The sequence below is a fragment of the Saccopteryx leptura genome, chromosome 2 (genome assembly GCF_036850995.1).
Source record: "Saccopteryx leptura isolate mSacLep1 chromosome 2, mSacLep1_pri_phased_curated, whole genome shotgun sequence".
NCBI lineage: Eukaryota > Metazoa > Chordata > Mammalia > Chiroptera > Emballonuridae > Saccopteryx > Saccopteryx leptura.
In genome coordinates, this window is record NC_089504.1 from 140,164,342 (window position 1) to 140,176,645 (window position 12,304).

A 12,304-nucleotide genomic window follows, 5' to 3' on the forward strand; every position below is an offset into this window, starting at 1 on the left:
TCAATCAGTAGGATAAATCAAATAGGTAGTGCCTTAGGAAAAAAATCTTTCAGCATATCTTACTTCAAAACACAAAGGAAGTATTTTGATAAGGAAGAAGATAGAATTTATGAGTATATTTTAAACTAGCATTTATTAATTTAAACTAGGGCTCCAGTGGGGGGAAAAATAGACAAATACAACATTCTAGAAAGAGAAAAAAGTAATTGGCCCAGCTTGGCTGGAGCAGAGAGTAAACATGAAGATTAAAAAAGAATTTGAAGGCCTGCTGTGACTGGGAGCCAGCAGGAGACAGTGCGGCCGCACTCGTGGACATTCTGAAGGATCCTTTACTCGGGGCCAGCCAGCTCAGAGCTGCAGTCCCCCTACATCTTGCAGATCCAGGGTCTCAGGTAGAAATGATGCTGTCTGCAACCCCTTAGGTCCTTAAAGGGCCCAGCACTCACTTCCAGACCCACCCAGCCACAGTGTAGAGCAATCTTTCTGGTATAGAGAACCATCAAGAAACACTCAGGTATGTACCTCAAGAAATCCTGAAATGCCCCTATATCTGGCTCCAGCCCCGCCAGTCGTGACCAGGAAACAGTCCAGCCCACCCAGGGACCTAGTGGGAGACATGCCCTCTGTGCGTCCAGAGCCAGGTCTATAGACCTGTCTTGGACGTGGAACCTGAAATAGCATGGCCTTAATTCCAGGTCCTCATAGGCATGGTCCAGACCAGTCCTGCTCATTCCAAGGGGAGCTCTTCCCATGACCTGGCAGGTGCTATGTGCCTAGTAACAGGTCAGGTGACTAAACACTCAACTGTGCACCCTAAAAAGAAGCATGGCCCAGCACCACCTTCCTGAACAAGGTGCTAGAGACAGTCTCATCCACCTAGGGACCAGACAGAACCCATGCCCAACTGAGCTCCTGGTAATAAGCACACCAACCAAGGACCCCACTGCAGACCTAGAAATAGCCTCGAAATGAGCTCCAAGTCATCATGACTGAAATTCTGGGGGAGATGCTATCATCCCAGAAGAAGTAAACAGAAGGTTTACTTGCCAAAACTAGCTTAAGCTTTTAAAAGCTCAGGGTTATTGCTGGGAATCCAGAAGGCCAAGCACATGTGCAGGTCCCTGTGCATGGCCAGGGAAGACCTGAGGCCGCCTTAACTCGTAATTTCTGGCTGCCCATGGGTTTCTGCTTAAACAGCAAATGATCACCAAGGCAGAGTGTTACACTGTTGGAGCATATAAGGAGTGTATCATCTTATACAAAGGGGTTAAATTATGGAGGGTTATGTGGTGACTGGCAGCACACGAGTCTGAATTACAAGAAGGGTTGGTACACATATTGTTCCTCCTCAGGTTTGAGGGCAAACAGGGAAAACAGACATCTATAAAGTACAGCCTGTCACATATTACTTCCATTGCTTGTTTAGACCCTTAGTATTCCTTCCTTGGAACAACCAAACAGAAAAATTGATCCATTATTCCATCTTTGTCCTTGCTTGAGAAGTTTTCTTGAGTGAAGTCTGCCTCACACCCAAATATCTCATAATCCACTAAGTACATTCTTGTACACAGCAATGTTCAAAATACACCAAACGTGTATTTTTCCTGTGTTTGTCTCTCCCATTAGACACTGACATTTTCATTTATCACTGTATCCCCAGGGCCTGACACAAAGTGGGAATATGGAAGACATGTAATAAATAGTTTATTATAAAGTTAACACATGAATGAATTCATGGAATGCAATTGCTTCAGCCTGGCAAGAAGGTGGTAAAAGAAGGTGATTCCTTCACACTTAATTTAAAAGAGGTCGATTTATTAATCTGGCAGGAAAACAAGTTGCCATTAGGGACCAAATACTGAGATAGTCTCATTTGTTATTGAGGTATATTAAATTAAAAAATATAGAGACTATACAGAGGTCACAGTTCAAGAGTTAACATGTGCTAAAACATGCCACATGTTCAACACACATCTGGTAGTTAATTGGCAAGGTGTGTCGCTAAGGTGGGAGTCACTAGCATGCTTGCTTTAATAACTTGGAATGCCTGAATCATACCATGCCATTCCCTTCAGTCTTCATCTAAACCCAGTGAATGTGCACAAACACACTACACAGACCACAGTTCATTTTACAACACCATGTTGACACAACTAAAATGCATATACTACTGATTTTATTAAAAAGGGCTTAAGAAGGAGGTTGGTAGGAAAGCAAAACATAAAAAGGTGAAACTTAAAAAAAATAAACTAGTATCTTATTGAATTTTTTAAAAATAAGAAAAGGTTACATAGGGGAAATTTTTATATGTCTTAACATAGGTTTAAAAGATCATGTGGCTTAAAGAAAAATAATACATTTAATCTCAGAAACAAGTGTGCTCAATAAGTTTAAAGATTCTTACATACATTAATATTAAGTTAGCCTTTGATATTTGTCCTTTGTAAAATCTATACTTTTAAAACATAAATCTATTTATTCCAGAAGAAAATAATATAATAAAATTCCTCTTACCTCATATACATTGAATTGTGATTGCCCTCTAGAAAGTTCCCTATAGCTTGTGGTAAACTCTCCAATGAAATCATGACTACAATTAAGGAGCAAAAACATATAGTATTAGTTTTCAAATATTTGTTAATTATATTTTAAAGTTTTTTTAGAAATGTATAGCTTAATCATGAAAAAAAAATGCCCGATATTGCTATAAACATACTTTAGCTTATATTTTAAAAGAAACTGAAGCATAATTGCATTGTTCTTTAACCCAAAATTTTGTATACAGGGGTCCTCAGGTTATGAAACAGTTCTGTTGCTAAGACAGTGACATAACCTGAATTTTGGTGTAAATCGAAACACATCCTGGCCTAAATCACTTACCTAACTTAACACAGTTGTAAAACCATAATCTAGAACATAAAAGCACAACTAAGTCACAGAAAAAGAATACTGCATATTTTTCTGCCGCACAACCAAACTAGTTCACCCATGTAGTACATAAGTACAACGCTAACAGGATAAGCCCAAACCCCTAGCCCTCACTCTTTCAAGTTACACAAGGAAAACTGTAACACAGTATTTTAGTTTATTTAGTTATTTATTCTTAGAAATAATTTTATTTGACTTTCAGAAGTGCAAGCTAATATTTGTGATGTATTTCACTGCAGATCTTAAAAACTCGAGTTTTGGAGATTCTGTTTAGAATCTATCTTCCTCCTCCATTCCTATGCACGTTTCTGGTAGTTAAGTAATGATTTCTGAGATAAAGTTTTTATTTATAGCACTTCAAACATAACACTTTGATATTGATAAGTATGGACAAGCCTTATATAACCAGAGCTCACCACATTAGAATCTAATAGAAACCTTAAAAATAATGCCTGGATTATTTAATCCCTGTGGTAGTTTGCTGACTGTGCAAATCCTACCACTATTTGGTTAATTGTTTAAATTCAGCCCTTGTTGTTAACATTAAATTCTTGCCACTGAACACTAATCAAAAACGTGGTAGAGACTAGCAATATTTACTGTTTTTAAGTAAATGTAAATATTCAATTATATCCAAATAATATACCTGTCTTGATAAAACCAGACCCAAATGCAATTGGACAGGTTTTCCAAAATGAACACTGAATTGCTCATGTTGAAGTCACTGTGGAATTTTTCAAGAAGCAGTTCTTTGATTTGGTTCTTTTTTGTTCTTGTCAAATTTGTTATTCTAACAGAATCGAGTGATGAACAATGGGGTACAATTCTCTTTGGTTTCAGTGCTAGCAATCCATGCTTATTTATGTTTTCTCTTCTGAAAGGACCCTGTTTATTATGAAATGGAGATTTCCCCTCTGAATAGAGGGCTTAAGCCAAATTTTGGCCGGTTTCTAGCAGGATAAGTCTTCATGATCTACTACTGTCTCCTGTAGATATTTTAGATATCTCACCATTATTTTCCCCTTTGCTTCAATTTCCTCACATTGTTTACTTCACCATGTCTTACTATATGCCTTATATAATATTGTATCTTATTATACGCTACCTTCAAAACTTTTAAGAATAATACAAGTCATAAATAAATTTTAAAATGAGTAAAATACTTGCTCCCCACTCTTGATCTTATTCAATCAAGATGGTTATTTTGAATAAAACACAAATTTTGCATATTATACAAATACAATGCTATTTTTGTGATGTAGACAAGAAAATGTACTGAGTCACAAATTGCTTTTCAGCCTTCCAAGACATTTCTGTGAAATTAAAGGAAAACACATCATTTATCTATTCAGATCCATCTCCTAGAGAAATGGATAAACAAGAAGAGAGAAGTTGTTAAAAGATCATAAAACAGCCAATCCTGGAAATAAAGTGCCTTGTGTCCAGAATAAAGCGGAGAATTTGGGTGGATGCATGGAGAGATGCTCGGGTTTTGTTATAGAGTTCACAAGATGATGAAAAATTTATAGTTTCCTTTGTAACCTGCCCTAATTAAAAAACAACAACAACTGTATATTAACTTATAGTTAAGTACCCTTAAAAAAGTATCAACATAGTTTTCATAGATTTATTCTTATAATTATCTTCTTCTGTATTATAAATTTTTCCTTGCTTTTATTAAGATTAAAAGGAGAAAAATTAAATTTACTATAATATTTACATTTCATCATGTTCAATAGTATAATATTAAACAATTTTCACTATACAGAGAAATATGACAAAAAGACTTCAAATTACGAACAATTTCCTTGCGATTCGATAATAATGTTTTGCTATTTCCTGTTAACTTCATTAAAACTAAAATAATTTTTCTATGTTATAATTCTCAAGTCGGCAAAATCTGAGACCACTTCTCACTTTATCTAAACCACTTGTTTACAGGCTGCTTCTTGAGATAGTCTTAGCGCCCACAGAATCATAAAGAACTTACTACCATGGTATATGGAAAGAATACCAGATTCAAAGACAGGAGACATGGATTCCAGGTCAGGTCAGAATGTCACTTAAAAGCAGAGTAAGCATAGAAAGTTATCTGCTCCCTGAGAGCCTCATTTTCATATATAAATGGGGATGGTCTGACCTAATGATTTTGTATTTTTAATGTAAAATCCCACAGGAAATACTTTGCAACTTGTAAAGTCTACAGCATAAAATGCAATCATCAATGGAGGCACATGGTAGCCAACACAACTCCACCTCGTCCTTTTCTTCCTACCTCTATTCAATTATTTAACAAATATTTACTAAATGTTTAATGTGTGCCAGACACTGTATTACATGCTGAGAATAAAGTGGCAAACTAGTCAGATAAGATACCTGGTGGGAGATGAATGAGACAAATCAATAAATATGTAAATATGTAAATAAATAATTTTAGAGGATGAGAAGGACTATGAAAATAATAACAAAGATAACAAAAGAACTTCCTGAGGAGATAATATGAAGGCTACAATCTAAAGGATAATGCACAGTCTCTGGTACAGAGGAAAAACAAAAAAAGTGGAAAGAATACTCCAGAAAGAGACAACAGCGACAAGTCCCCAAGACCGAAATGATCTTGGCATGTTCAAGATACAGACATAGGGCCCCTATAGAAGTACCATAATAAATGAAGAGGAAGATGTTAAGAAGTAAGATGGGCAAGATAGGATATATAGGAAGGGTCTTGGAGAGTGTGGTGGAGTGATTTAAATTTTATTCTAAATTCAGTGAAAAGCCATTGGAGAGTTTTAAGTTGGAGAGATTCTGACTTGCATGGTCAGAATCTTTGATAAGACAAAGTAAAGAGGCATAGTCTTTGATAACATTATAACCCTGATTTTTTTCTTTAAAAGAGACAGGCAATATTTAGCTTTAAAAAGGTTCTCCTCAGTGGAGACTATAAGACATCTCAAACTCAACATGCTCAAAATCGAGATTTTTTTTTTTTCCAACAGCCTTCCCTCTTTCAGAAATGGTCATTATATATTTTCTGTTTTCAGAACAAAAACCACAAAGGCATCCTTGATTCATCCAATTTGTCAGCAAAGCCTGTGGCCATTTTTCATCTTCATTGCCAATACTATGGACCAACACCTACTCATCCCTGGCTGGATCTTTGCAATGACCTCCTAACTATCTCCCTGCTTTCAACCCTGTCTCTCTTAAGTCTGTTTTTAACACAGCTGCCAAACAGAGCCTGTTAATATAGAAGTCAGATGACATTATTTCTCTGACCAAACCCTCCATTGTTCTCTTACCTCTAAGTCAAAGTCAAGGTCCTCACAGTATCCTAAGAGGCTACGTATCTTCTTTCCCACTTAACCTCCTCCCATGTTGCCTGCCAGTTTTCTGCTCCCTTACTCTGCTTTAGCCACATTGGCCTTTATGCTGCTCCATGAGTATTCATACCATTCCCACCTCAGGCCCTTACTCATCCTGGCCCTACTGCACAAAATGGAGCCTCTAGATACTTAAAAATTTTATTTTGCCTTCCTTAGGATTTTACTCAAATTCATCTTCTTAATTGAGATAGAAAAACTTGATTATATGCATATACCAATACATATTTTTAAATAAAAATTTAGTGAATATAACTGAAAGCCAAATTTGGCTTGTTTTTATCTTAAAGACTTCTGCAAAATAGCCACCCTTTATTCATTGAGTAAATGAACATAGTCTTATGATTTTAATTTTATCTATTTATTTGTTTTTAAGTCTGATGACTTTTAAATGCTATCTGCAATTATATTCTGTGCTTTTTTGATAATGCACTCCTAGGCATAAAGTTAACAAATCTCTCTTTGTATTAAATAGTTCACATGAAGTTATTCTTCTATGTAAACATTATAATAGAAAATGGATGATTCAACTGGCTGATATGAAACGTCATGAAGATCAACTCAAATCATCTGATCTCTAGGATAGAGTATCCTCATCATGATGTAATTTCCTCTCAATGGTTTCCCTGTTGTCCCTGGGATGAAGGCCAGAATCTCTACCATGACCACATAGTCTGGACCCTCCTCCACGCATTTTCCTAACTCCTATATTTCAAGTCCAACAGCAACCATCACTTCCTTGAATACGTTTTCCCTGACTTTGCTCAACAAGACAAACACTTCATCCCCTTCTTATGCATTCTTGTAATAACACAGTCCTTTTCTTTAAGAATCAGTTATAGTTGTGACTTTACTTTTATTAGGTTGATTCTTTGATAATGTTCTATCTCACTCATTGAACTGTATGAGGACAAAGATTGTGTGCATATTTGCTCTTCATACCTCAGTGTCCAGCACAGGGCCACACCCTTTTAAGATACTCAGTAATTATTTGTTAAGCAAGTAAGTGGACAATTAAATATAAATATTTACACACAAAAAAAATCACAATTTGAGTTTCTGAAGGTCTCAATTCCCTTTAAATGAAATATTACCATTATCTGCCCATATCCAGAGCTTTCTAAACTTATCATTATCTCCACGGCTCACAATCTAATGACATTCCCCTAAATACTAACAATGGATAGTTCACATGTAATTTTCAGTTTTCAGTGAGTTTTCCCAATCATTTTTATATATTATTCAATTTGCTGATAAAGAATCTCAGGCTCAAAACGTCACACAGTTAAACAAGACACAGAATTAAGGCCAGAAGTCTAACTATGCCAATACACTAGCAAAATCTGAAAGGGAAGGTGAGGAACTGAAAATTGGATCTACTTCTAAAGGTCCATGGGGAAAGCTTTCTAAAAATAAAGGTTTCTCTCTAACCCCAAACAAAAACACAAATTTAATCTATTAAAGAAGTTATTTTATTAAAATTGAGGTAGGTTCAGTCATGTATTTATCTGACCAGAGAGTATGTCTGATATGAAATGTAAAAATGAAAAAAAAAAGTCAATTATTCCAATTCCAAGGCATAGGCAGCATCCCTCATCAATTTCTGCTTTATGTACCTGTATTATTCTTTTTTTATATATTATATAAGCACCAACTTAAGCCTGAGCAGGTAATGGCACAGTGGATAGAGTGCTAGAGTGGGAAACAGAGGATCCAGGTTTGAAACCCCGAGGTCACCAGCTTGAGCGCAAAGTTGCTGACTTGAGCATGGGATCATAGTTATGACCCCATGGTCTCTGGCTTGATCCCAAAGGTTGATGGCTTGAAGCCCAAGGTCGCTGGCTTAAGCAAGGGGTCACTCGCTCTGCTGTAGTCCCTGGGTCAAGGCACATATGAGAAAGTAATCAATGAACAACTAAGGTGCCGCAACAAAGACTTGGTGCTTCTCATCTCTCTTTTCCTGTCTGTCTGTCCCTGTCTGTCCCTCTCTCTGTCTCTCTCTCTGTTGCAAAAAAACAAACAAAAAAAACCCAATAAAAAACAAACAGCAACTTAACATAGATTCTCTTGTTCTCTATTTGTTCATACAATTCAATTTAGCACATCATTGCTCAACTGACTCTCATCACCTCTTATGTATACTTTTAGTCTCAGGATTATAAGAGAAATAAGTAAGAGCTATGTCTAAGCACAACTCAGTGCCCTACACTCAAGGGTCTTAGGATCATTTGAGTCAACCATCTCTTTTTACTGAAATCTTGTACAAAAGTGATGACTAAGAAGTTAAGTAGGGATTTTGAAAATGTTCAGTATATCAAAGAAAAAAGCCCCTGGAAACTCTCTATTCTTTGGTTTGGGTACTTTCAAAAGAGCTATGCACCATAAATAAATAAATCTTCACAATAGAAGTAGCCCTGCTTCAAGTCATCTCGATCCTTATACTTAGGTTAACGTTATCAGGATTTCTAGTGGTCCTAGTTTCCTGCTAGAAGCAAAAAATACATCCTCTCTGGAAGAAGACCATCTTATATTTCATTTTACCTGCCATTTTTTCAAATATAATTTCTGGAATTCAATAAAAGTTAAACCGAGCAAAAGAAAAAATTAGGCAAAAAGATAAAAACCAAAGAGGGGAAAAATATAATGTAAAGAAATTCACATGAAATCCAAATGAAGCCATGAGACACAGAATATGTTTAATATGTACAAAGGGATAATAGATATAACTGAAAATTTTTATAGGAAAATGAAAATTATCAAAAAGGAGCAAGTTGAAAAATATGTAACTGAAAAATATAATAATCAAAATGAAGAGTGTAATAAACCCAGTTGAAGAGAAAGTTAATGAACTAAAACATAGGTCAGAAGAAAATACTCAGAATAAAACATGATGAAAGAAAAGGATTTGTTTTAAAGAAAATATAATCTGATCATGTTGCAAATGTATGAATAAAGCACACAAGAAGAGGGTGGAGAGAAAGGTGACGACCTAAGTAACTGAAAATTGGAGCTTGCAAGACTGAAAGCAAAAGAAACTGTACACAGGCACTGTTCTTTGGTATAAAGTTGTGTTCCACAGAATGCAAGTTAACTATTCTGAATTTGCTATACAAGTACACTGGAATTGAGCAATTAAGTAAATAAATGGCAGATAGCTGGAACAGGTTTCTCACTGTTCAAGAAAGAGTTTACAGATAAGCAAGAGGGGGAAGCTTGAACAATCTATGTATTAAGAGATTAGAAACGATAGTATAAACTCATATTTAGCTTAATATAGAAATAGATGGTTACCCTATCTGTATATTTATGAAGGATTTTTTTTTAATTTACTCATTTTTAGAGAGGAGAGGAAGAGACAGAGAGAGAGAGAGAGAGAGAGAGAGAGAGAGAAGGGGGGAGGAGCTGGAAGCATCAACTCCCATATGTGCCTTGACCAGGCAAGTCCAGGGTTTCGAACCGGCGACCTCAGCATTTCCAGGTGGACGCTTTATCCACTGCGCCACCACAGGTCAGGCCCTATCTGTATATTTATACATATACTATAGACTCCTTATCAGTACACACATTTACACACAGGTTAGTATACACACATGTGTGTTCCTGCTCTGTCAGATGAGACAGACCAGAAGCAATGTCAACCCAGTAGCAACAAGCACACCTAACACCCAGATCTTGATTTTTAATACCATTATCAATCAGAGCTCCTTAGAGAAATGGTTGATCCTAAGACTGGGGGGAAAATAAGCCTGGAGAAAGAACTTGTAGTACCACAAAATGAGGTAGTTAAAATAAGCACTAAAACACAAAACCCACAAAGATGGTATTATATCAAAGGAACACAAGGACACAACTGAAAGAGTTCCAAGTGGCCAAAGCTGGAACGAGTTTAGAGATAAAATAAAGCTCTAATGCAAAGCTGCATTATAACTCAAAGTATAAAATAAATTAATGCCTACAACATAAATAAATAATTGAATAACAGTGTAAATGGAAAGGACAGACAAAACTCCAATGCAGAACTCCAAATAATTTATGTAGATGTTCTACTCTTAAAGAGAAGCAAAACTACTGCTCCTGAAGTGTGAGACTGTATATACTGACTTTTTTCCAAAGAGTACAGTGTGAAAACGGGATAAAAGAGTAACTTTATAGTGGAGAGAAACCTAGCAACCACTACTCCAGTCAAATAATCAAGGTTAACATCAAAACTGGTAAGTCATGCTGACAGCATGATATCACATGATAAAAATAGCACTGCATCTCTGTAGTTTTCCTCTAAAACTACTACAACTCCAGCCTAATTATGAAAAAACATTAGTCAAGAGATGTCTAAGGACATAAGACAACTGAATGTAATATGGTATCCTCGATGGGATCATAGAACAGTAAAAGAACACTAGGGAATAATTAAGGGAATCTGAATTAATTATGGACATTACTTATAATGTATTAATATTAGATGTATAAAATTACTATAATGTCTGGTGAGATTTAAAATACATGTAGAATTAAAATATGTGAAAATACCAACATATTAGTTGGGAAATAGACACACACATTATCCAGTGGGGGAGATATATAAATATTTATGGTTTGTATTATTTTTCCAACAATAACAATAACGAAATTTTATTATGGTGAAATGCTTATCATTTTCCATTTTTAAAAAAGCCACCTGCTAAGAATATATATATATTTTTTATGGATAAGACTAATACGACTTATTTAAAATATAGTTCAGTACCTGGTTCCTAAATAAGCAAGAAGTTCTTGGTCTCAGAAGTCCAAGCAAAAAATCTTGCTTTAATATCTCAATACTAAAATAACAAGCTTACAGAATATAAAACATTGTAAAAACAACCTTCCCTTTAAAAAAAAAAACTCGGTTTCCACTACTGCTTCTGAAGTTATAAATTCCAATTTACAAACAACCTTTAGGGAAAGTAGGGCAAGTGAGGTACACTTGTGTACTGTTCTCAAAAACAGGATGAAAATCTTAAATTCTCAACTGCAACACAGTTGCCATGTTGTATCACAGACCTGACACCAGTTAAATGAAGCAAGACACTGAAATGAGATTTTTCTCTTTAACATTTCATAGAACACAGGGATTTGTGGCGGGGGGGGGGGGGGGGGGGGGGGGGGGTTCTTCTGGGAGTAAGGATTAAATGTAATATTTCAATCATACCCAAAAGAACGAGTTAATATTTCACAGCTACTTAACCCACTCATTCAGAAATAGTAATGCAAATGTTTAAATATTTATGCTTTGTAGGCAAAACATGGCACCTTGAATTAATATATGGTACTCTCTTATGCCACTGACTACAATTCATTGCAGATCAGGAAACCAGAAAATCACTGTATTCAACAGGGGAGCACTAGCAATAAAGTCTTTATACTCACAATCCTTTCATTTTTATTTACACATAAGCTTTATTTGCCTCAATAAAATTAAAATATCCAACAAAGTCAGTGATTAAGCAAGAGATTAATGCTGTGCCTTTAACTGATTGATCTGATTGCAATTTCCTGTCATGTGTAAAATTCAAAGGCTCTTGTGAGAAGAGTGATTCTACTATAATACACTGTTATTCCCACACATAATGAGGGCCTTCAATATCAACTTTTCTCCTTAACCATAATGAAAGCTGTATGTTGGGTTGTCAACCAATGCCATCTTTTAATGCTTCTAAAAAATATTTTGAGAGCATTAAAAAGGTCAGAGAGAAATCACATTATTTGGAATGCTTTTTACTCATTTAGTGCCCTTCTTTCTACTAGCACTATCCTTAGGATACTGAAGCAGAAAATCAGATTCAGAAAAAAGCTCAGACCATTCAGAATAAATTTCAGTTAGGAAGGAGAGCTCAGGTACTATGAATGACTTGACAGAGTAATATGCCCTGTCCTACACTGTAGTAGCTTAGAAGAATACACGATAAGGTACTGGGAGAAGAACTCACTCATTATCTCATATTTCCAACCCCTGTAAC

At 35.7% G+C, this 12,304-nt stretch overlaps 1 protein-coding gene across 1 annotated transcript in view; it reads right to left on the minus strand.

Moving 5' to 3' along the window:
- CPNE8 (copine 8) overlaps positions 1 to 12,304 on the minus strand; it is a 212,978-nt gene that overhangs the window by 64,217 nt on the left and 136,457 nt on the right. The window contains exon 11 of the mRNA XM_066368944.1: positions 2,515 to 2,590. Within this exon, the coding sequence (XP_066225041.1) occupies positions 2,515 to 2,590 (76 nt within the window). The remainder of the gene's footprint in view (positions 1 to 2,514; positions 2,591 to 12,304) is intronic.